General features: G+C 43.7%; 1 protein-coding gene across 1 annotated transcript; it reads right to left on the bottom strand.

Moving 5' to 3' along the window:
* Window positions 1–884: 884 nt before the first annotated feature.
* LOC134635036 (NLR family CARD domain-containing protein 3-like) lies at window positions 885–19,418 on the bottom strand. Its single transcript, XM_065471697.1, has 7 exons — window positions 19,309–19,418; window positions 15,247–15,482; window positions 13,351–15,142; window positions 12,237–12,410; window positions 10,129–10,302; window positions 3,705–3,908; window positions 885–1,062 (listed from the first exon to the last, which is right to left on the bottom strand). Exons 1-7 carry the CDS (start codon window positions 19,416–19,418, stop codon window positions 885–887), a joined length of 2,868 nt encoding a protein of 955 aa, XP_065327769.1.
* Between the last annotated feature and the right edge of the window lie 2,469 nt (window positions 19,419–21,887).

The following is a 21,887-nucleotide window of genomic DNA, read 5'->3' as shown; positions in this document are numbered from 1 at the left end:
ATAAATAACACACCCTTGGGACCTGTTGTCCAGGTCACTAAAATATTCTCAGCAAAGTGCCATAGATCTTTAAAGAAGAGCTGCCGTTAATGGGTATGGCTGGCGACTGTGTCCCGTTAAAGGTTCCTGGTCAGGACACAGAGTCAGAGGTTGTGCAGGGTGGACATTCAGATGAAGGCAGTTAGAGGCTGAGTGAGTCTCCTTGCCGCCAGCTTAAATTAGTCTCAGTTCACCTACTAGGGATATCGGGATACCATAGGGATACTCTGATCCATTGAATGGAAAGCTGGTTCAGACCTCCTGTACAGGGGTAACTGGGATCTAAAAGATGGGACTGTACTAGGACTCATTGTTGCTTCACTTTTTCTAATCTTTGGATTTTTATTGAAGTCAATGAAAATGTTTTTATCTCCTAGTTTTAGTTTGGACTTTCATTCATTAGAATAACCTTGGTGTGTCCACTCTGAGCTCTGTAGGAACCCCAACAACAATCCAGATGGACAGTTCCAGCTGTTAACTGGAGGAATTCCATCCAAACATCTGCTCTCACTAAATTCTTCCTCACCTACAGACTGTGTTCTTCACTGCTTTAAACTTGGAAACGAATGCAGTCATTGGTCTGCGTGCTGCTTTGTTCAGGGAGCTGATTGGCTGTTGGCAGTGTTTGATCAGAGTGTGCAAGCTATTACTATGATGACCATAAAGGTGACAAAAAGGCAGAAACAGGAAGTGTTTGTGTCCAATCCTGAAGCCTGTCACCATTCTCCTCTCACAGCTTCAATGAGAAGCTGCAGCTTTACAGGAAACACTGGATCTTTGTTTCATACTGACTGTGTTTAGTACAATACTGCTGACAGCACAAACCACTCACTCCAACGCTCTACTTACAACAGAATCTCCAGTCTGTAGTTTGGACTCTGCTGAAGATCAGACAGCTGCTTCACATCTGGATCCTGCAGGTTGTTTCCCCACAGGATCAGCACTCTCAGATGGGAGGGGTTGGACTTCAGCGCTGCTGCCAGAAAATCACAGCTGATCTTTGACAAACCACAGCGCCCCAATCTGTATAAAGAATGAAAGATGTAAGTTTATTAGACAAAGTGTGAGCTTGAAATCATTCAGTGTTTCATCATCTGTTCAGAGCTGAAGAAGGTTCAGAATGTAGAAGTTTAGAAAATGGAAACTCCAAACAGCTGAAGCCAACAGGAAGCAGCTTCAAACAAAAACAACAAGAGAAAAAACTCTGAATGTTTCACATTAAAGTCGTACATTTCTCATAAAAACAGGACAAAGACTTGAAAAAGTCGTGTTTTTCCTTCCAGGAACCACATGGCTTCACTTTTAAAGGTGAAGTGTAAAAGAAATGGACATATTTGAAGTCCAACACCTTTTTCCAGTCACATGATTAAAGCAGACAAACTACAAGCTCATTTTCATTCCAACAAGTCATCTTCTGACCTGGACTAACAACACTGGTCTCTATGTGCAGCTGGCTGTGAGACCAGTGCTCAGGGAGCGTCTACAAAGTGCAACACTGAAAGAACATCACACACAAATTTGCTTCCAGCACTTTCACACAGTTGGACTTTGGGGATTTGAATCTCTGTTCTGTGACTAAGTCCTTGAATCATTTCTTCCAGTTGGTCCAACAAGACAGACTAAGTATTGGACATGTGTTGTGGCTCCATTAGGGGAGCTTCTAAATGTGATGTGATGGCCCCTCTGGGTCTGTCAGGTCACAGGACTGAAGAGAGCTCAAACTGGGCACACAGTTGTTCCAGTCTGGACCAAAGACTCTATACTGGGACTGAGGGACTGCTTTGACTGCTCCCACTGGGACTTTTTAAAGGCTCATGTTCTCACTTAGATCATCGATTTCTACTGACATTTCTTTCTGGGAAAAATGGGGATTACTTTGAAAACAGGAAGTATTTTCCCCAATAAGCAGCCCTGGATTAGTAAATCCCTCCAACATGTTCTCAGGCAGAAGAAGCTGTCTTGTTATGAGGGAGAGAAGAAAAAGATTGAGGCACAGAAACTTGTTGAAAGAGAGATAAAGCAGCTAAAATCAGGTGTAAAAGTAAAGCAGAGGATGAGCTGAATAAAGGACACTCAAGGCTGGCTTGGGAAGGAATGAAGTCCATGGTGGGGATGCAGAACAAGGAGCAAAGATGAATGTGATGCTGAATCAGCAGAAGAATTGGACTCATTGGATTCCAGCTTTGATATCATTGATTTCAATGAAGAGCTTTGTGATTGTAGCAAAGGGCTGGTAGCTCTGAGAGTCCCACTGATGAGGTGTTTGTGTGGAAATCTCATAGTGGGACCAAAGAGAGAAAAAGCCCTGGTCCTGATGCTGTGGGAGGGAAATGATTGAAGTGTGCTGTGAGGAACTGACTGGGAGATTTTCACACATTGTCCAGTCCTCCTTGGAACAACAGGAAGTTCCCAGCACATGGAAACAAAGGTTAAGTGTCCTATGGCACTCAGTGATGATGGTGCTGTGGCCCCACCACCTCCACCTCTTTGTAAAGGAACTAACTGTAATCTGAAGCTTCAAATGGAACTAAGGCTACGTTCACACTGCAGGCGAAAGCGCATCAAATCCAATTTTTCTGACCCTATGTGACCCATATCCGATCATGGTATGACAGTGTGAACGGCACAAATCCGATATTTTCAAATCCGATCTGGGTCACTTTCGTATGTGGTCCTGAATCTGATACATATCCGATGTTTTAGAAAGTGACTGCTGTGTGAACGGTCATGTCGCAATAAATCCGTCTTTTACGTCACTGACACGAGACAGACGCCAATTATCAGTGCTGGAGAAGCGCCCGAGAAGACATCGCGAACGCTTCCTGGCCATCCAGTGTAGATGTTAGTGAAACTGTTGGGAAGACAACGTTGGAGAAACGTGAACATTTTATTTGTACTGTATAATCTGCAGATTCTGACAGAAATCTGCAACTATCCTTTGAAGCACCGCTCCTCTAAAACAGCAATAAGGATCATTATTAGGTTATCTACATTATTATGTAAATAACAAAATAACTTAAAGCAAAAATTGGGAAACGCAAAGTCCGAAGTCTTTATATTAAGGCCATCAGTCAAACAATAGTGTTTGGTCTGGGTCTAAACAGAGCGCGTTGTGTGTGACATCTTTTGCGCATGCGGGCTGCTTTGAGGGTTCACACTAGAGCGCGTTTGCTGACGCATTTTATTTGTAGTGTGAACAAGCAGACAAAAAAATAGGATTTGATCAAAAAATCGGAATTGAGCATTAAGACCTGTAGTGTGAACGTAGCCTGCGACTTCCTCCACTAGGTGGCAGTGTCTGATGAGAAAGTGTTAGTGTAGCTGGCCTGGAGTCAAAAACAGGAAGATGCAGGATTTGGGCTGAAATGGGGAAAAGTGGTTCGCACTAGTGCCTTCAAGCAAGAAGGTTGTAGGTTGAAGCTTGTTGGTCAGCTGGGCCTTTCTGTGGAGGTTGGATGTTCTCCCACAGTCCAATGAAATGCTGCTTAGGTTCATTGGTGCTTCTAAATTGGCTTCTCTGCCTCTCTCTGTTGGCCCTGTGATGGACTTTACCATGAAGATCCTCAATGTGGATCAGTATAATATCAGCCTTATGTCTGCAGTTTAGTGTCAGCACAACTTTCACATCATATTCATCTCAGCACAACTAAAACATGCTGACTGACCTCAGAGTTTCAAGTCTACAGTGTGGAATCTCCAGAAAACCACACAGATGCTTCACTCCTGAATCATGCAGCTTGTTGTTGTTGTTGTTAATCGAGGTACAGGAGTCATTACTCAGGTCCAGCTCTCTCAGATGGGAGGGGTTGGACTTCAACGCTGCTGCCAGATAATCACAGCTGATCTCTGACAAACCACAGAGCTCCAACCTGTATGAAGAATGAAAGATGTAAGTTTCTTAGACAAAGTGTGAGCTTAAAATCATTCAGTGTTTCATCATCTGTTCAGAGCTGAAGAAGGTTCAGAATGTAGAAGTTTAGAAAATGGAAACTCCAAACAGCTGAAGCCAACAGGAAGCAGCTTCAAACAAACACAACAAGAGAAAAAACTCTGAATGTTTCACATTAAAGTCGTACATTTCTCATAAAAACAGGACAAAGACTTGAAAAAGTCGTGTTTTTCCTTCCAGGAACCACATGGCTTCACTTTTAAAGGTGAAGTGTGAAAGAAATGGACATATTTGAAGTCCAACACCTTTTTCCAGTCACATTATTAAAGCACACAAACTACAAGCTCATTTTCATTCCAACAAGTCATCTTCTGACCTGGACTAACAACACTGGTCTCTATGTGCAGCTGGCTGTGAGACCAGTGCTCAGGGAGCGTCTACAAAGTGCAACACTGAAAGAACATCACACACTCATTTGCTTCCAGACAAACATCTACTATCATTATTTTCACCAAACTCTGTGGATCCTTTTTTGGAAATTCAAATGGAATTCAAATGGTCAGACAAAAGAGGGTTATGAGGAAATTTGATGAAATGTTTTCTGTGAATGTTCTCAGTCATCCAGATCTTTGTATTCTAAGGAGCTAGAGAAGAGAAGTGATTGGACTTCTTTAAGTTTCTTCAAGCTGTTTCATCCGAGAAGCTTCTTCCTTTCAAGGACCAAATGGTAAAGTGTCCTAGGTATTTAATCCCTAGTGGGAGTGTCTCTTAAGAGGGTCATTGACCTACTATTAATCATCTGCCTCATCACTTGAGCAAATGTTCGAAAATGGGTGTGGGTCACTATCAGCAGAGGATTTGGGTGAACCCATTGTGATATCTGTTGCTGGGTGTGGCCTGCGGTGCCGTTCAGGGAAGGCGGAGTTGCAAGTTGCATGCCCTGCCAACTTTAATATGGTACTGGGTCCTGCATTGTGCTTGTTGTTGGTTGTGTGTTACGTTGAGCTGGCAGTGGGTGAGCTGCAGCTCTGTGTGTCCAGCAACCATACTGAATAAAAAGATGCTTAAAAGCATGAATGTGTCATTGGGTCTGCCGTGGTCATTCTCAGTGGTGCCGAAACCCAGGACGGGAAGCACGGCAGACCCAGGACTGGGCCAGCAGAGTGCAAATGGTAGCCGTGCTGGCGGCCACACAACGGGAGCAGGCGGGGCCGTCGGTGGGAAGAGCTGCAGGACTAGACAGAGTACCACCTGCAGAGAATGAAGAATGTGGTGGCATTGATCTGGTCCTGCCCCATACTGCCACCAACCCCGATGGCACTGGGGTGGAGGAGATCTGTTCCACTGTTCCACCTCCCGCGCCGGCCCCCACGATGCAACCAGCCGGGACGCAGCCTGCCACCGCACTCATCCCTACTCCTTGAGTGGGAGCGGCCTGTGCCCGGCAGTGGCCGGCTCCTGTTCCTGTCCCCTGGAGCAACTGCTGGGACCACCAGCAGCTCACCCACCTGCCCTGCCATCGCTGGAGGTGGATGGGCTGCGTGAGGGGCTGCTGGGAGCGGCGGCGGTGACAGAGGAGCCGTGCGAGGAGACGGAGCTCACTGTGCCAGGGAAGCCTGCTCGATTAAGGCCGATACACGCCAGACATCTGCCTGGCCACCTGAGCTGGGGCTCACGACCGTGCCAGCCGCACCTGCCACGCGGCCGACCTCCGGACCAGCTTCGCGGGCGCAGCTGGATTCGCGGGCAGCCACCCGTCACTGGCCAGGGCCCAGGCCCGACGAACATGTCAACAACATGACTAAACTCTGTCCAGACAGTGAATGGACTAATTCTTATATAGCGCTTTTCTACTCTCGCGGATTACTCTACATGCCAAATTCACCCAATCACTTTACCTAAACTGAGTGCTTCCTAACTACATTCATATACATTCACACTCTTGACATGCAGACTGGAGGAGCCAGGGATCGAATCGCTAACCTTCCGATCAGTAAGTGAACTGCTCTACCTCCTGAGCTACAGCCAACCAGTGGTAAATATAAGTGAACCCTGACTGGGTTTTGGATAGTGTTCACTCAAAAACCATTCAACCCTGCATTTGAAACGTTGGCTACCATAGCAGTATAGTATTGTAACATGGCATTTGGGTATTCTAGCTAAAATAGGATAATAGGAATGTAAATAGTGTCATCATTGCAGACCCGGCCCACATCTGGTTGACATACACCCTGCCATGACACCAGTCAGTCAGAAGTGCCAGCTTGATGCTGGATCTGGGCCAGACCTGTTTTCTATGAGCCTGGGCCACATACACCAAACCACAATCAGGCCAGATGCAGCATGCCATCACATAAACAGTGTCAACATCTATGTCAGGCCTGACCCATATCTGGATGATATACCACTTACTATGCCAGAAGTCAACCAGCAGTGCTGGCTTGACACCAGATCTGGGCCAGACCTGTCTGCTATGTGGTGGGTTCTCCGAGGTGGTTGTTGTTGGTTGTTTGTTATGTTGAGCTGGGAGCGGGAGAACTGCAGCTCTGTGTGTCCAGCAACCGTACTGAATAAAGAGTTGCTTAAAAGCATGAATGCGTCATCGGGTCTGCTGTGGTCATTCCCAATATCATGTGACTTATTGAGTTCAAATGACCCAAGATGTGAGTGGGCGTTGTGGTGGAAGTTTTCTTTTTTGTTGTATTGATCACACATTTTAACCAATATCACTTTAGTAATTGTAGAATCACATTGTCAGGATTTCTATGTATGAGCACCACAAATGGGCCTTATATAAGGTTTCAAGGAAGATTTGAGATGAAGGTATAGACTCACGTGATGTATTGAGGAATTTTCTTTGTCTGTGTGTTTGGGCAAGGTATATAAGATGTGAGGGTGGCGAACATCGTTAGAGATCACCCTGGTGTTTGGCTAGAGTGTTTCTCTCCACATTGTAATGTCTTTACTATACCCATTTCAAATGATGCTCACAAAATGTTTGCAGGTTATTTTCAAAACTTCCATGACAGCGTTAAGGTATCTGGGACGGAGCTTAAATCTGGATTATAGATGGCAGACTGTTGGTGTTGTAAGCCCCGCCCCCTCTGTTCAAAGATGGTCATTCACAGTGGACGTAGATGCTTCTGTCACTCCTCAAACCATCTGTCTTCTCTGTCCAACATGTGAACACTGGCATCCTCAAACAGTGACCTTTGTCCAACTGTTAACTTTGTTTTTGTAGGTGCTTGTGGCGTCTTGTTTTAAGGCTTCATAGTGTTGTTGTCACTGAGGAATGTCGTAATTTTTGTGTGACAATCCGTTGTGTTTCGAACAACAGTGCACCTCCCCTTGTCAGCTGGTAATATGGTGATGTTTTGATCTTTGCTCAGGGATGTGATGACCTTCTTGTCTTGTACTGTGAACTTAGACGGAGGGGCTTTTGAAGTGGAGAGAGTGGCTGAAACCTTCATCCTGATTTGCTTTGCTTTACGTTGTGTTAATTTATTCATCTTTATTGTGATTTCCGTGGCCATTATGAGATCCACAACCTGAAGCAGAGCAAATCAGGATGAAGGTTTCAGCCACAACCTCCAGAGGCTGAAGTCCATTATATTCTTACTTTTACAGCCATTTTTACCATTATTTTGCTATGTTGCTTATGTTTAGCTTCTGCTTCACAGATATTCTCTGAAATGTTTCCCACTGTTGGACAAACCTTTCAGAGTTTCTTCATAAAGGCGATCTCCTGTGGAGTCCATCTGTGCACACACAGAACAGTTGTCAGGGTTGAAAAGTATTAAATTGTTTATAAAATAATTAAATAATGGATGGGTTCTAGAAGAAGATAGCCATAATAATCTTTTGTTATTGTTACAGTATATAAGCTGTAAAACCCGTTTCCGGGTTATCCTTCCTGTGAGAGCAGATGGTTGCACACACAGGGAGGTCTGGCATTGTAAACTTGTAATTCCAACTGCCAAAGCAAATTAAATCTTTTTAAACAACAGATATTTCTCCTGAATTACTTCTGAAAAATTTGACCACAACATTACCAAACTCATATCATACTGAACACACACACTTTGTACGTGTAACCCACGTCAGCTACACACTGTCACATGACCCACGTCAGCTGACATGAGGTCCCTCTCCTGATTTGCTCCTTCCACATCACGGCAAGGATGAATTTCGGCTGTGGAGGGATACTTGCAGGTTCAGCTCCTGCTATGGCTGTAAGTGTTATGGCATCGAAAACGCTGTGGGAAACACAGTGTTTCCTCTTCTCAATTAGACAATGAAATTGTATTACTTTAGTGGTTTTTCTGTTATTCTGAAAATTAATCTTCTTCATACTGAAGTGGCAAAGACCATTCTTTTTTTCCTCTTTTCCCCTCTTCATGCTGTCTCTGGATTACTGATATAAGTTTCCCCCTTCATGAAACTGGACCCTAAGGAGGAATTACAGAGAACCAAAAGAACTTTCAACAAAAGACTTTTGCACAGAGAATCCAAGCACTGACATTAATTACTTGTGGTGGATTTATTTATGTTGTGTTTTGTATTTATTATTTTGTTCCACTTCCCCTTTCTGCCATTTATGCAATGTATTTTTGGTTTACCTTAACAATCTTTCTGACTCTCTTCTCATCATTCACACCATCGGGGCTCCATAAATAACCTTTTCTTCTGCGTGTCAGTCAGTTAAATTCACCCACTGCAGTAAAACTAGCCCTTAAATCAGCGGTCCCCAACCCCCGGGCCTTGGACCGGTACCGGTCCATGAGTCGTTTGGTACCGGGCCGCGAGAGTTGAGGCTCAGGTGTGAAATGTATGGTTTTCAGGGTTTTTATCGGTTTTCAGCGTTATTTTGTTATCGTTTTTATCGTTTTTATCGTTAACTCTGTTTTCCTGTGTCTTTTCACGTGTGTTATGAATGAATCTTCTTTTTTCCGGTACCGGTACTAGTTTTATTTTGTTGTATTTATCCGCGACACCTTAAATCCCGGTCCGTGAAAATATTGTCGGGCATAAACCGGTCCGTGGCGCAAAAAAGGTTGGGGACCGCTGCCTTAAATAACTTTGTGTTATATATAAATCATCAGTACTTTTACAGTTACTCAGGCAAGCTCCAGGTTAGCATTTTAGCATTTCTGCAGTTTTTTTCCCCTGAGTCACAGAGCATCACATGACACCACAGAAGCTGATTGGTCAGCTGCAGTGATGGTGGTGGAGCAGCATTAATGATGATGCTGTAGAACAACAGGAACACGGGGATATCAGACTGTTAGTGGGTTTAGTCATTCCTGCTGCACTGTTTGTCCTTCTTATTGAAGTGACCTGCTGAGAGCTCACACTGTTCTCTGTAGAAATGATGTCAGTCTGACTCGTCACATGTTTGGAGGCGTGTTTGATGTTTGCTCTTCTGGAAACTCTCAGTATCAAATATGGAAGAGGCAAAGGAGACACGCTTCAGTCTGTATGGACCTGTTTCTGTAGCTGCCACCATCATTCTACATGTTTGTACATCAGCTTATCAAATCCTGTCTGCTGTCTTCATTTATTACTCTTCACCTGCTTCACTGTCACTGTGTGGGCGGAGCTGCCTTAGCCCCACCCACACAGACACAGCTCCTCTCTGGAGCTAAACTTCTGCTTCATCTCCGCCTCTTTTCTTCATCCTCCACCTCTCTTTTCTCTTCTTCAGTGTTCTGCAGCCACAGAGCCTCACAACCTTTAACACTCCCATACCTGAGCAGCTAGCATTACCCAGCATGCCGTGCAGCAGTGTCAGTTTGTAAATGTGCAATAATTCCTGCTCCGAACTGTTTGTTTCACAGATTGCTGTGTGCTGTGACCTTTGACCTGCTAAAGAGAGTCAGCTGTGGATTATTCATTGTTGTGTCTGATACTTAGAACTGTGAGGAAGAACACTACACAGTTAATCAGGGTCCCCTCTCTCTGAATCAGGAAAGGTGGGCAGGCCGCGTGTGGGCCGCGGGCCATACGTTGAGTAACACTGTTTGAAATGTGAACATTGTTCTGCTGCAGTCAATGGACTAAACCAGAGAAGAAGAAAACAGACTTTACCATGAAGATCCTCAGTGTGGATCAGTATAATATCAGCCTGATGTCTGCAGTTTAGTGTCAGCACAACTTTCACATCATATTCATCTCAGCACAACTAAAACATGCTGACTGACCTCAGAGTTTCAAGTTTACATCCTGGACTCTCCAGGAAACCACACAGATGCTTCACTCCTGAATCCTGCAGGTTGTTTCTCCACAGGTCCAGCTCTCTCAGATGGGAGGGGTTGGACTTCAGCGCTGCTGCCAGATAATCACAGCCGATCTCTGACAAACCACAGCGCTTCAATCTGTATAAAGAATGAAAGATGTAAGTTTATTAGACAACGTGTGAGCTTGAAATCACTCAGTGTTTCATAATCTGGTCAGAGCTGACAAAGTTTCAGAATGTAGAATTTTAGACCGTGGCTCAGGGGGTTGGGAAGGGCACCTGTAACCGGAAGGTCGCCGGTTCGATCCCCGGCCTCTCTGTCCTGGTCGTTGTGTCCTTGGGCAAGACACTTTACCCTACCGCCTACTGGTGTTGGCCAGAGGGGCCGATGGCGCGATATGGCAGCCTCGCTTCTGTCAGTCTGCCCCAGGGCAGCTGTGGCTACAACCGTAGCTTGCCTCCACCAGTGTATGAATGTGAGTGTGAATGAATAATGTCATTGTAAAGCGCTTTGGGTGCCTTGAAAAGCGCTATATAAATCCAATGTATTATTATTATTAAAATGGAAACTCCAAACAGCTGAAGCCAAAAGGAAGCAGCTTCAAACAAACACAACAAGAGAAAAAAATCTCAACTTTTCACATTAAAGACGTATACTGTATTTCTCATACAAACTTGTAAAAAATCATGTTTTTCTTCAAGGAACCACATAGCTTTACTTTTAAAGGTATAGTTGGAAAGAAATGGACATATTTGAAGTCCAACAACACATTTTTCCAGTCACATTATTAAAGCAGACAAACTACAAGCTCCTTTTTCATTCCAACAAGTCATTTTCTGATCTGGACTAAACACACTGGTCGCTATGTGTAGCTGGCTGTGAGACCAGTGCTCAGGGAGCGTCTACAAAGTGCAACACTGAAAGACAGTCACACACAAATTTGCTTCCAGCATTTTCACTTAAACAACACAGAGCAGCTTTTACTTTTAAGGCCAGCTGTCTCTGTTTCCTGTTTTCATTATTGGATAATGGAATAAGTTGATGGTTCAGTGCGTTCAATTGTGTTACACAAAAATCAGAAAAGCAACATTTTCACGTTGTTCAGGCAGAATCAAGCGTTGAAGAATGAATTCACAGGTCAATAAACATTTTCATCAGCACAAGCAGGACAATGAAAGCAGGAAATACCCCAAACTGCCATTTCTCATTCTACAACTTCAACAACTGCACATGAATTATACTTCATACACAGACCCACAGTCTCTGCTTGCTCTGAAATCTCACTGACAGCCAACAGAAATCAAGAAAAGTCCAGACTGACAGTCTCTGTGGGGTTAGGCAGTGAACTGCTCACGCTGTGTTCAAGTGCATCACAAACTATTGGAATTGGATCCAACTTTGTGAAGCAGATTTCTTCTCAGCTGCTGTTTTGAACATTTTTCATTTCCTCGTGAACTGTACTAAACGCTGTAAATGAACTGAGAACTATTTCTACATTTGAAACTATGGATTCATTTTCCCATTCAATTCTGTACATTAGTGTATAAATGAATGTTAGACTGGGCTCCATGCAAACACTTGGACTGGTCTCAGCTGCCTTCTTTCTGTAGTCATTCCAACAGAGCCCTTTCTCTTCTCCAACTTCTGTTTGAAATCCTCTCACAGAGCCTGAATCCTGCTTTGTTGTCATGTTTGTGCCTGTGTTAGGCTGCTCTGTGTTCCTCTGCTTTAACACACACCTCACCACAGCAGCTGTGTGGGTCGTCTCTGTAGCAGCCATATCAGCTTCTGATACCATGAATATCATCACGGCTCCTAACTTCCCTTTTATTAGTTTTGACAATCATGTCTTTCTTTAACACCCCCCCCCCCCCCCCCCCCCCCCCCAAGTCGGTTATTCTATTTGAAGCCAAAAGGAAAAACTTGTTCAGTCATTTAGAAAGACACAACATTTCTGAAAGCACTCAAACTTCTTCACATTTGTCTTCATCCTGAACATTTATGAACTTTAGAAACATCAATCAAAGATCTGAAATATAGAAAAACACAACAGCTGCAGTCAGTGAACTCACCTCAGAGTCTCCAGTCGACAGTTTGGACTCTCCAGTCCAGCACACAGAAGCTTCACTGCTGAATCCTGCAGGTTGTTCAGACTCATGTCCAGCTCTGTCAGATAGGAGGGGTTGGACTTCAGAGCTGAGGCCACAACTTCACAGTGAGTCTCTGAGAGTACACACTTAGTCAGTCTGTGATTATAGAAAACATATAATGTGTTATTATTAAAGCAGAAAATCTGCATTATAAACACAGACTGAATGCATATGAAGACAAAACAGAGTGATGTCATAATCTGATGAACCAGAATCAGAGTGAAGACACACATTTGCAGTGTTTCCTGTTTTGAATCTGTCTCCAGAACATTTTTTGAATGAGTTCAGCTCAGTGAAGAGTTCCAGCTGGGAAAGATGATCTCTGTTTGCTACCTGCTGCTGTCAGGTACGACTGTTATAATAAACATGGTGAGTGAGGATGAAGGTGCTGAGGAAGACTCTGGTTTAGTGTGATTTAAAATGTGATATACTGATGTCCCTGAGTGACAGTGCTGTGGTTCAGAGTGAGGGCTCAAAGGTGAACCCACTGTGCTCTTTTACTGCCAACAGTGGGACAAACTGAATGAGAAGATACTGCTGACATCTGGAATGAACATGTGTCAAATATGTGAGCTAACGCTGATGTCACAGCAGCACAAGGATTCACTCTCATTCCTGCTGCTGCTCTTAATGAGGACTGACCCATTTCTGTGTCTGACTTAATTTCCTCATTAAACATAGAACTGATGAACTAATAGAGTTGAAGGGAACCTAGTGAAGCTAGTGAGGCGAGGGAGAGACAGCGTCTGGGCTTCTACTTTCTGATTGGTTAACCTCTGTCCTCCAGGCCCTTCAACCCATTCAGCTCTCTTACATTTCAGCTACAAGTATGAGTTTACTACAGCAAGTTTCGTAAAAGTGTTCAAATTTGTGCCTCAGAGGGCACACTGACCCATTGGATTCACTGATCTGAGAGTACAATCACACAATACAATCACAGAGTGTTGTAAGCAGTAAAAAAACTGAATGAAAGTTAAATTGCAAGCATATTTGTGTACATAGCAATCTAGACTCACATCTAGACATCTGGACTCACCGAGCCTTTCTGCAGTTCCTCACAGCTGGAATCAGTCTCAGTCGCCCCCGCTCTGATGTATTGTACTTCTGCAAGTCCAACTCATCCAGAACCTCCTCTGACATCTGCAGCATGAAGGCCAGAGCTGAGCAGTGGATCTCAGAGAGTTCCTTCTCTGATCTCTTCTTTGACTTCAGGAACTCTTGGATCTCCTGATGTACTGAGAGGTCGTTCATCTCCATCAGACAGTGGAAGATGTTGATGCTTCTGTCAGGAGAGATTTTATCACTGTTGATCTTCTTCAGGTTGTCGGTGACTATCTGAATTACTTCTGGACTGATCTCTGTCTGACCCAGCAGACCTCCTAAGAGTCTCTGGTTGGACTCCAGACAGAGGCCATGAAGGAAACGAACAAACAGGTCCAGGTGGCCATTTTCAATTCTCAGCGATTTCACGATCATTATCTTCAAGAAATTACCCAGAGATAATGCTTTGCATGTTTTTCCGAGGAAGTTCTTCAGCTCCTTTGTCGTCCTGTTTGTGAAACAGTGGAACATGTAGACTGCAGCCAGAAACTCCTGAATGCTCAGATGAACAAAGCAATAGACTGGTTTCTGGAAGATCACACACTCTCTTGTGAAGATCTCTGTACAAACTCCTGAGTACACCGAGGCCTCTGTCACATCCAGACCACACTGCTCCAGGTCTTCTTGGTAGAACATGATGTTTCCTTTCTCCAGATGTTTAAACGCCAGCCTCCCCAGCTTCAGAAGAAGTTCCCTGTCAGCCTCTGTCAGCTCCTGTGGACTCGTCTCATGTCCCTCATGGTACTTGTTCTTCTTCCTCTTTGTCTGAACCAGCAGGAAGTGTGAGTACATGTCAGTCAGGGTCTTGGGCAGCTCTCCTCTCTGCTCTGTAGTCAACATGTGCTCCAGAACTGTAGCAGTGATCCAGCAGAAGACTGGGATTCTACACATGATGTGGAGGCTCCTGGATGTCTTCATGTGGGAGATGATTCTGCTGGACAGCTCTTCATCACTGAATCTCCTCCTGAAGTACTCCTCCTTCTGGGCGTCAGTGAAGCCTCGTACTTCTGTTAGCCTGTCGACACATGTAGGAGGGATCTGATTGGCTGCTGCAGGTCGGGAAGTTATCCAGACGAGAGCCGAGGGAAGCAGATTCCCCTGGATGAGGTTTGTCAGCAGCTGGCTGACTGATGACTTCTGTGTGACATCAAACAGCAGCTTCCTGTTGGTGAAATCCAATGAAAGTCTGCTTTCATCCAGGCCGTCAAAGATGAACAAAAGCTGAGAGACAGCCAGCTTCTCTGCTGTGACCTTCTGTAATGTTGGATGGAAAACATGGAGCAGCTCCAGAAGACTGTACTGCTCATCTCTGATCAGGTTCAGCTCCCTGAATGAAAGCAGAACCACCACACTGACATGTTGGTTCTCCAAGCCCTCTGCCCAGTCCAGAGTGAACTTCTGCACTGAGAAGGTTTTTCCAACACCAGCCACGCCGTTGGTCAGAACCACTCTGATGGGTCTCTGTTGGTCAGGTAAGGCTTTAAAGATGTCCTGGCACCTGATTGGAGCGTCATGGAGGGCGTCCATCTTGGAAGCTGTCTCCAGCTGCCTCACCTCATGTTGGGTATGAACCTCTTCACTCTGTCCCTCTGTGATGTAGAGCTCAGTGTAGATCCTGTTGAGGAGGCTTCTACTTCCTGTTTCATCACTTCCTTCAGTCACACGTTCACATCTCCTCCTCAGACTGATCTTATGTTCATCTAAAACCTCCTGCAGACCAACATCTGCTGAAAGAAAGAAAAACAGAAAGAAAACTCTTCAATGTCTGAACAACAACAAGAAGTCCAGTTTTCAGAAACGAGTCCATCAGCAGACAGATGTTCAGTCTTACTTTGTACACAGCTGCTCTGACTGGCTGTCTGCAGTCCAGCTCTGCTTCTGGATCTTTCTCCACACTGGGGACAGGACGAGTCTCCTGATGAAGCAGACTGGTCCCAGTACGAGGAGATGCACTGTCTGCAGAACCAGTGTCCACAGCTGGTAGAGACTGGATCCTTCAGGACGTCGTGACACAAAGCACAGCAGGACAGCTGCTCCTCCTCACAGACACCACTCCTCTTCCTTTCTCTGCAAAAACATTTCTTTATCACTAAAATCATTTACTGTTAGTGACAAACATCCAGATTTGATGACACTGTGCAGAAGCTGTGATGGTCACAGAGAAAAGTCAAAGTGGAGAAACTTCTGTTTGAGTTCAGCATTCAGTCTGGAATCAAAGTGATGCTTCCTTTGATTCGACTCATTAGAAAAAAAATAGAGGAAACATATCTTTTCTTAGTTTTAACACAACCATGTTTCCAGTTTACTGACTTACATTGATCCACGGACACTCACTCTAAACTGAACCACAGCTTCAACGCTATATTGTCGGGGCCTTATCTCCTCCATTCCTGACTCTAGAGGTTAAATATGCAACAACCAAGAAATAAAAGAATTTGGTTCATTTAAAAGAAATTCACACGGTGACCAAGTAAAGTAACCCTAGTAAAGGAGACAATGAGCTCCAACCTCATTTTAAAATAAGTCGTCCTCTGTGCTGAACAGTTAACATCGGTCTTTATGTGCAGCTCTGAGGAAGTGTCGCTTCACTAGGATCATGTTGCAGATTAATTGTCTCCCGTTGATTAAATTTAGACTCTCTGTTGGAAACTAAAGTCTTTTAAATCATTTGTGGGATGATTTTAAAGATGTGTTTTAGTCACATCACCAAATGCAGTTGAACCACACGTGGATCCCTGTGTGACCATTCTACCACTCTGACCTCTGCTTTTTAATCATTTTATTGTTATCATCATTTATTTATTCATTCTTTGGAGGAGGTTTATTTGATAATGCCGCCCTAATAAGGTGATGTTCAAGGGGAAATATGACAGAAACTCTTTCAGTGTTATTAATTAATAAATTAACAGATAAACTGTGACAGGAAGAAAAAGTCGTCTTTTCCATGAAGAAGAAAAAAGCTGTGATTTAACCGAGTGATTGTTCATTTTCGCAATATATGTTTATGTGAAACTTTGCTTCCAGTATCTGCCGTGACCATACTGCAACAATAATTACAAGTCTACATTTCTGTGACTGTTGATAAATCAAAGCAGGAATCTGAGCTCATCTCTGCACACAGAGCAGCTTCAGCTCTGGGAAAAACTGCTCGCTTCACATCCTTCTCAAACATTTCTGTTGGGTTCAGGTCACTTGGCCTTTCTAGAACATCATCCTTCTAATGTTTCTGATGACTCAGCTCACAGACACTCATCCTGATATTTTCCTTTAAAATTTGATGGTATAATTCATCTGAGTTTATAATTTATCTGCATAAATACAGAAAAACAGACCCAAACACCATAAACCATCAGTTTCACCATGTAGGATAAATTGTTGTTTCCTTCCTTTTAATTCAGGGAAGAACTTTGATTTTGATTTTCTCTGTTCAGAGGTCAGTAAAGCTCCAGTTTCAGCAAGAGTTAATTAATTATAGTTCATTATAAACGTTAACCTGTCTGGCACACATGTTAATGTTAGCTATTAAAATATTAGCAGTTAGCTGAGGCCACAAACCTCAGTGAGTGTACTACTGCCGGCCCCAAACCCAGATAACTGGAAGGGTTGCATCAGGAACCATCAAACACATGGATCCAACTACTGTCGCAACCCCTGTGGAAATAAGGGAACCTCCCAAAGTACCTTTAGCCCATAGCCACATTAGCAGTCTGCAGTGTTGCCAACTCCTCAGTAAGGAAAATCGCTATTGGCTGTCCTAAAAGTCGCTAGAAGTCACTAAACGATGTCATCGCCTAATTTGCATAATTGGTCATGCTTATGTCATTGTAACTGAAGCTGTAGGAGAGATAAATAACATTGTGGAAGAGAAAAAGTGAGTAAAAAACACGCTAAATGCATTTAGAATATACTTAGAACTACAAATTACATTTCTTTTAGCAATTATTGTTTTTTTGATGTCACAATTCCAACCCTGCTTCTTTATCCGGGCTTGGACCGGCAAAAGTGACCTGAAACTCTGGTGGAGGTACTTTTATTTTGTGTGTGTAACAGTGAAAGAAGAACATTTTACCCATAACGTTGTTGACAAACTACATTAACAATCTAAATGGACCAAAAAGAGACAATAGAAAAAACAGTGGCATTGTGAAAAAATGATGGGAGCTAGTCTGATCCTGATTCAGGCTAATTGTTTTGGGGGTTTTTAGACTTTCCTCCACACACAGAGGCTGTGCTGGCTCACAGAAAGAGTGGGTCATCTTCATTTTGGTCAAGATTCTCTACGGCAGGTTCAGCTACTGTAACACTTGACTTAAATAAGTAAGCAGCTGATGTGCCAAAAACAAACATTATCAGGCAGCTCGTGTTCATAGCAAGCCTCAGCAGACAGCTTCAGTCCATATTGGATGTACAACATGAAGTTAAGGCTCTGCAAGGACATCCGATTTCTAAGTATGCAATGATTGGAATGATGTATTTTAGTGCAGTGATTTATTTTAGACAAAGAAAAATGTACGCAGCGGCTTCGCTCATGCAGGATTCATTTGCAGTTGCGCGTGGGTTGAACATCTGCTCTGACAGCAGCTGGGGGCGACTGCTGCGTGAGGACTATCCACCGCCTGTGACCACTTTGGGATGGGCAAGGTGTCCACGGCAGCACCCGCTGCTTGTTGGGAGCAAGAGCGATACGTGCTTTCATGTCAAAAAATGGTCATAAGTCTCCAATAACACCAGAAAAAGTCGCCAGATTTGTCGCTAATCACTTTTTAGAAAAAAAGTCACTAAGGGGTTCTGAAAATTTGCTAAATATAGCGACAAAGTGGCTAAGTTGGCAACACTGGCAGTGTGCTAAGCTAGCATTAAGGTAGCTGCTAGCTGCTGTGGCTAATAATAAAACACAAGGTTAATGTGGGAGTGAGGCAACAAACATTATGGTTGTCCTGTTATGGAAAGATTTACCACATCAGGGTACTTCACTTGCTGCCTTTAAACCTCCTTTAAAACACACTTTTACTCCCTGACCTTTGACCCAGTGTGACATGTTGACTCACTACCTCAGACAGCTTAAAAATAGTCTTTTTGTTTTTTGGTGCTGCCTTCTGTTCTATATACAGTTATGTTAATATATTTTTGTACTACAACAGGAAACTTAACAATATAGTTTGTAATATTCTAATCCTTATTTTTAAAAGTGTTTTTGTCATTTTTCTTCTCCCATTGCATCAAAAATAGAATCAAGTATTGAGTATTTTCCTGAAATTCTACTATGGTGACCCTTCACTGAACACTTTAGCTGTTTCTCATCGATTGTGGATCTTTGGGACCTCAGACTATTGCACACCTTACAGTAACCAGATCCTCACAAACCTCCTTTGATCACACACAGACACACTTCCACAAACGTGTTCTCATAAAAATAAAAGCAACTCAAATATAAATAAATTATCTTTTTTAATGTTAAAGTAGGTTTTATAATGGATCACTTATTCAAAACATTCATGACCAAGTCCAATATTCTTCTCTCATTTGTTTCATTGGGTTGTTTTTATCTACTTTTAGGACTTTTGTGAAGTTTTAGATCATATTGATTCAGAATTTGTAAATTGTAAAGTAATCACAGACTTAAAAACACAGCTATAAATGAGTCAGCAGACAAACAGATCATGTAATGTTTCCTGAACAGTCCTCTTAGATTAGATCACAGATTTTCTCCTTTAGCTGAAGAGATGTTCAAAGGAAATCAGGACAAATCAATTTCATTTGTTTCATAAAAACTTTCACTGTCAGGAGACATTTTAGTCAAAAATCTGAAACATGAAACTGATTTTCACAAATTAAAAAGTGATCGGGATCATTATTTACACTCTGAATATAAATGAGTTAGCAGCTCTCTTACATTATTGCTGCAGGTTCATCACTGAACTCTGGAGGTCTGTCTTTGGAGTCGTCACTCCTCACAGACACACAGCTGGATGCTGCAGATGCTGCTCCGTCCTCTTCCTCCATCTTCTTGATGTCAGGGTGGAGTTAGTCTGAGAGGTAAACACACACACTCAGAGGTGCTGTTGTACTGGAAGCATCACACTGACGGGTTTCTAATGTTCTCATTGATCATTTCATTGGAGTTTTTGTGGTAAACACTGAGTCCTGCGACGTATGTGTTATGGTGAGGGTTGTGAGGGGTAACCAGCCCCACTCCTTACTCCTCATATTTCAGCCTGAAGCACAATAACAGCCTAAACCTAACCAGGAGGCTGTAACCTCAAAGGGACTTCATGGTTAGAAATAAAGGTTCAATGAAATGAAGCAGATCATAAAAACATGAGTTCCAACTTTAAAGGAAGCATCCACACGATGACGGCACAGCAGAGCAGCACTTTCTCTAACAGACTGATTCAGCTCCATTGAAACAAGTACACACACAGGAAAGCACACACACACAAGCTTTTATAAGAAACAACACAATCATCTGCTCTCTCAACTTTTTATTCACACTTTTACTTTGGATTCCTTCATATTCTAATATTGCACTTTGTACAGTCTCATTGTTACTGTCATAATTATTATTAATCTATTATTGTCATACAAGTCCACTTTATTATACACTCACTGGCCACTTTATTAGGTACCCATGTTCAGTTGCAAATGTGTAACCAGCCAATCACATGGCAGCAGCAACGGCTGAGACCAACAAGAGAAGGATGCAACAGCGAGGACGGGGACAGATGGGTGAACAATGTGTCTGACAGACGACTCAGCCAAGCAGAGACAAACATCCTTGTAAAAGGGTTGAACTGTGATGCTGAGACAAATCCCACCAGTGGAACTGATCACAGCCACAGCAGAAACAACAACATCATCATCCTTCCTGCAGACGAGGGGAAGTGCACGCTTTGGTTAAACCAGAATCAAAGCAGCCACTACAGAAAACCCAGGGTTAGCCCTGAACTTATTTCTATATGCCCAAATCCTGCTTCATATACAGGCCTTAGATCAAACTGAGGTTATTGTACTCAACCCTGACAATCTTACAAATTGCAATGATAGGTAGCATCTGCCTGAAGGGACTACATCCAAGATGGCGCCAGTGTACGTGGCTTGCCGTCCTCGGCTGTATCTGTTTCGCTGCTTTTTACCCCCTCTACGCTCTTTTATGGACCTTGGCATTGTACTTTTTACCCTCTTAGCTGTATGCTCATCTAATGGCTGTGCACTGATTACATACGACAGGCAAACACTTTTAAATCTAAGACTCTCCCATTCCTCTCGTGCTGATCCTTGCTGGAACCTGGGCGACGCCACCCCGCCCCGACTGGACCCTTCGACCGGCTTCTTCCACCTACCTATTCCTATTCCTAATCTACACAAGAAACGCTACAGGAAACGTGGTAGAAGGAGCGGCCGTCGCGTTCGCCTCAGGGTCTACTTTAAAGCCAGAGCCACAGGCTACCCACATGCCAGCCTGGATATTTGATCTTTTCTCCCTCCTTCCCAGGAGCGCTCTGATGCTAAGCTGCTCACCCACCGTTGGATCTGCTCGGCTGACCATGAAGTCTACCCTGCCCTTCCTGTGGCATGTTTTCCTGCTCGGGTTTGGATAACATCGCTCCGACGCGGCATTTGCCGAAGCAACCTAAGTGTCCTACGACACACCACCCGTGGCGATTTAGCCCCTAGGATACGGATGGCATTGCTTAATGTCAGGTCGCTGGTCAATAAGACTTTTCTCTTAAATGACTTCCTCTCCACTAATGGGATTGATGCTTTATTCCTGACTGAAACCTGGATTCGTCCTGGTGAGTTTATCCCTTTTACCGAACTTCTCCCATCGGACTGTGTCACTTTTAGCTCACCAAGGCTTACTGGTAGGGGTGGCGGCGTAGCCTCGGTTTAAATTCATATGTAGTTCGGCAGCTAGCCTCACCTACCTACTCTAGTTTTAAAGTCCAGTTGTTGGAGATGACTGCATCCACGACCACACTCTGCGTGGTGGTTTACCGACCACCTAAATATAGCAAATGTTTTATCACGGACTTTGCTGATCTCCTAGGCTCCGTTCTTTTTTAAGTATGGTTGTGTTCTCATTGTCGGTGATTTTAACATACACACTTGTTGTAAGGATGACCCATTTGCTAAAGACTTCCTTGCTTTAACGGACTCTTTTAACCTGGCTCAGTGGGTTAATGACCCAACCCATGTTAAAGGACAGACTTTGTGTTATGTTGTGGCAGGGATTTGTCCACCAGGGGGCAACAGTTGTTGGAGAGTTTTCAGTCTGTGGGGCGCATGCCCCGTTCCTCTTAATAAAGAAGTAACTGTGAGTTAAACATGGTCTCCGTGGTTCCTTAGTCCTAGGATATTACATATGGCGACGAGGGTAAAAGCCAGGTGTTGCTGTGAAGTTACGCCGTGATAAGTGACTTATGAAGTGAGGTTGGCAAGTGGTACAGCGCTAGCATCTGTTGGAAGCGGAGC

The sequence above is a fragment of the Pelmatolapia mariae genome, linkage group LG9 (genome assembly GCF_036321145.2).
Source record: "Pelmatolapia mariae isolate MD_Pm_ZW linkage group LG9, Pm_UMD_F_2, whole genome shotgun sequence".
NCBI classification, from domain to species: Eukaryota; Metazoa; Chordata; class Actinopteri; order Cichliformes; family Cichlidae; genus Pelmatolapia; species Pelmatolapia mariae.
The sequence above is the reverse complement of the archived record's forward strand: the minus strand, read 5'-3'. Positions and strand labels throughout refer to the sequence as shown.

What these genes read in the sequence shown, in the direction of transcription:
- LOC134635036 (XM_065471697.1), bottom strand. Translation starts at nt 19,418, where the DNA reads ATGGAGGAAGAGGACGGAGCAGCATCTGCAGCATCCAGCTGTGTGTCT. An exon ending in TCAGAGCAGCTGTGTACAAA is followed by an intron (nt 15,143 to 15,246) that starts GTAAGACTGAAC and finishes TCTTTCTTTCAG; the next exon opens with CAGATGTTGGTCTGCAGGAG. An exon ending in TGTAGACTTGAAACTCTGAG is followed by an intron (nt 1,063 to 3,704) that starts GTCAGTCAGCAT and finishes TTCTTTATACAG; the next exon opens with ATTGGGGCGCTGTGGTTTGT.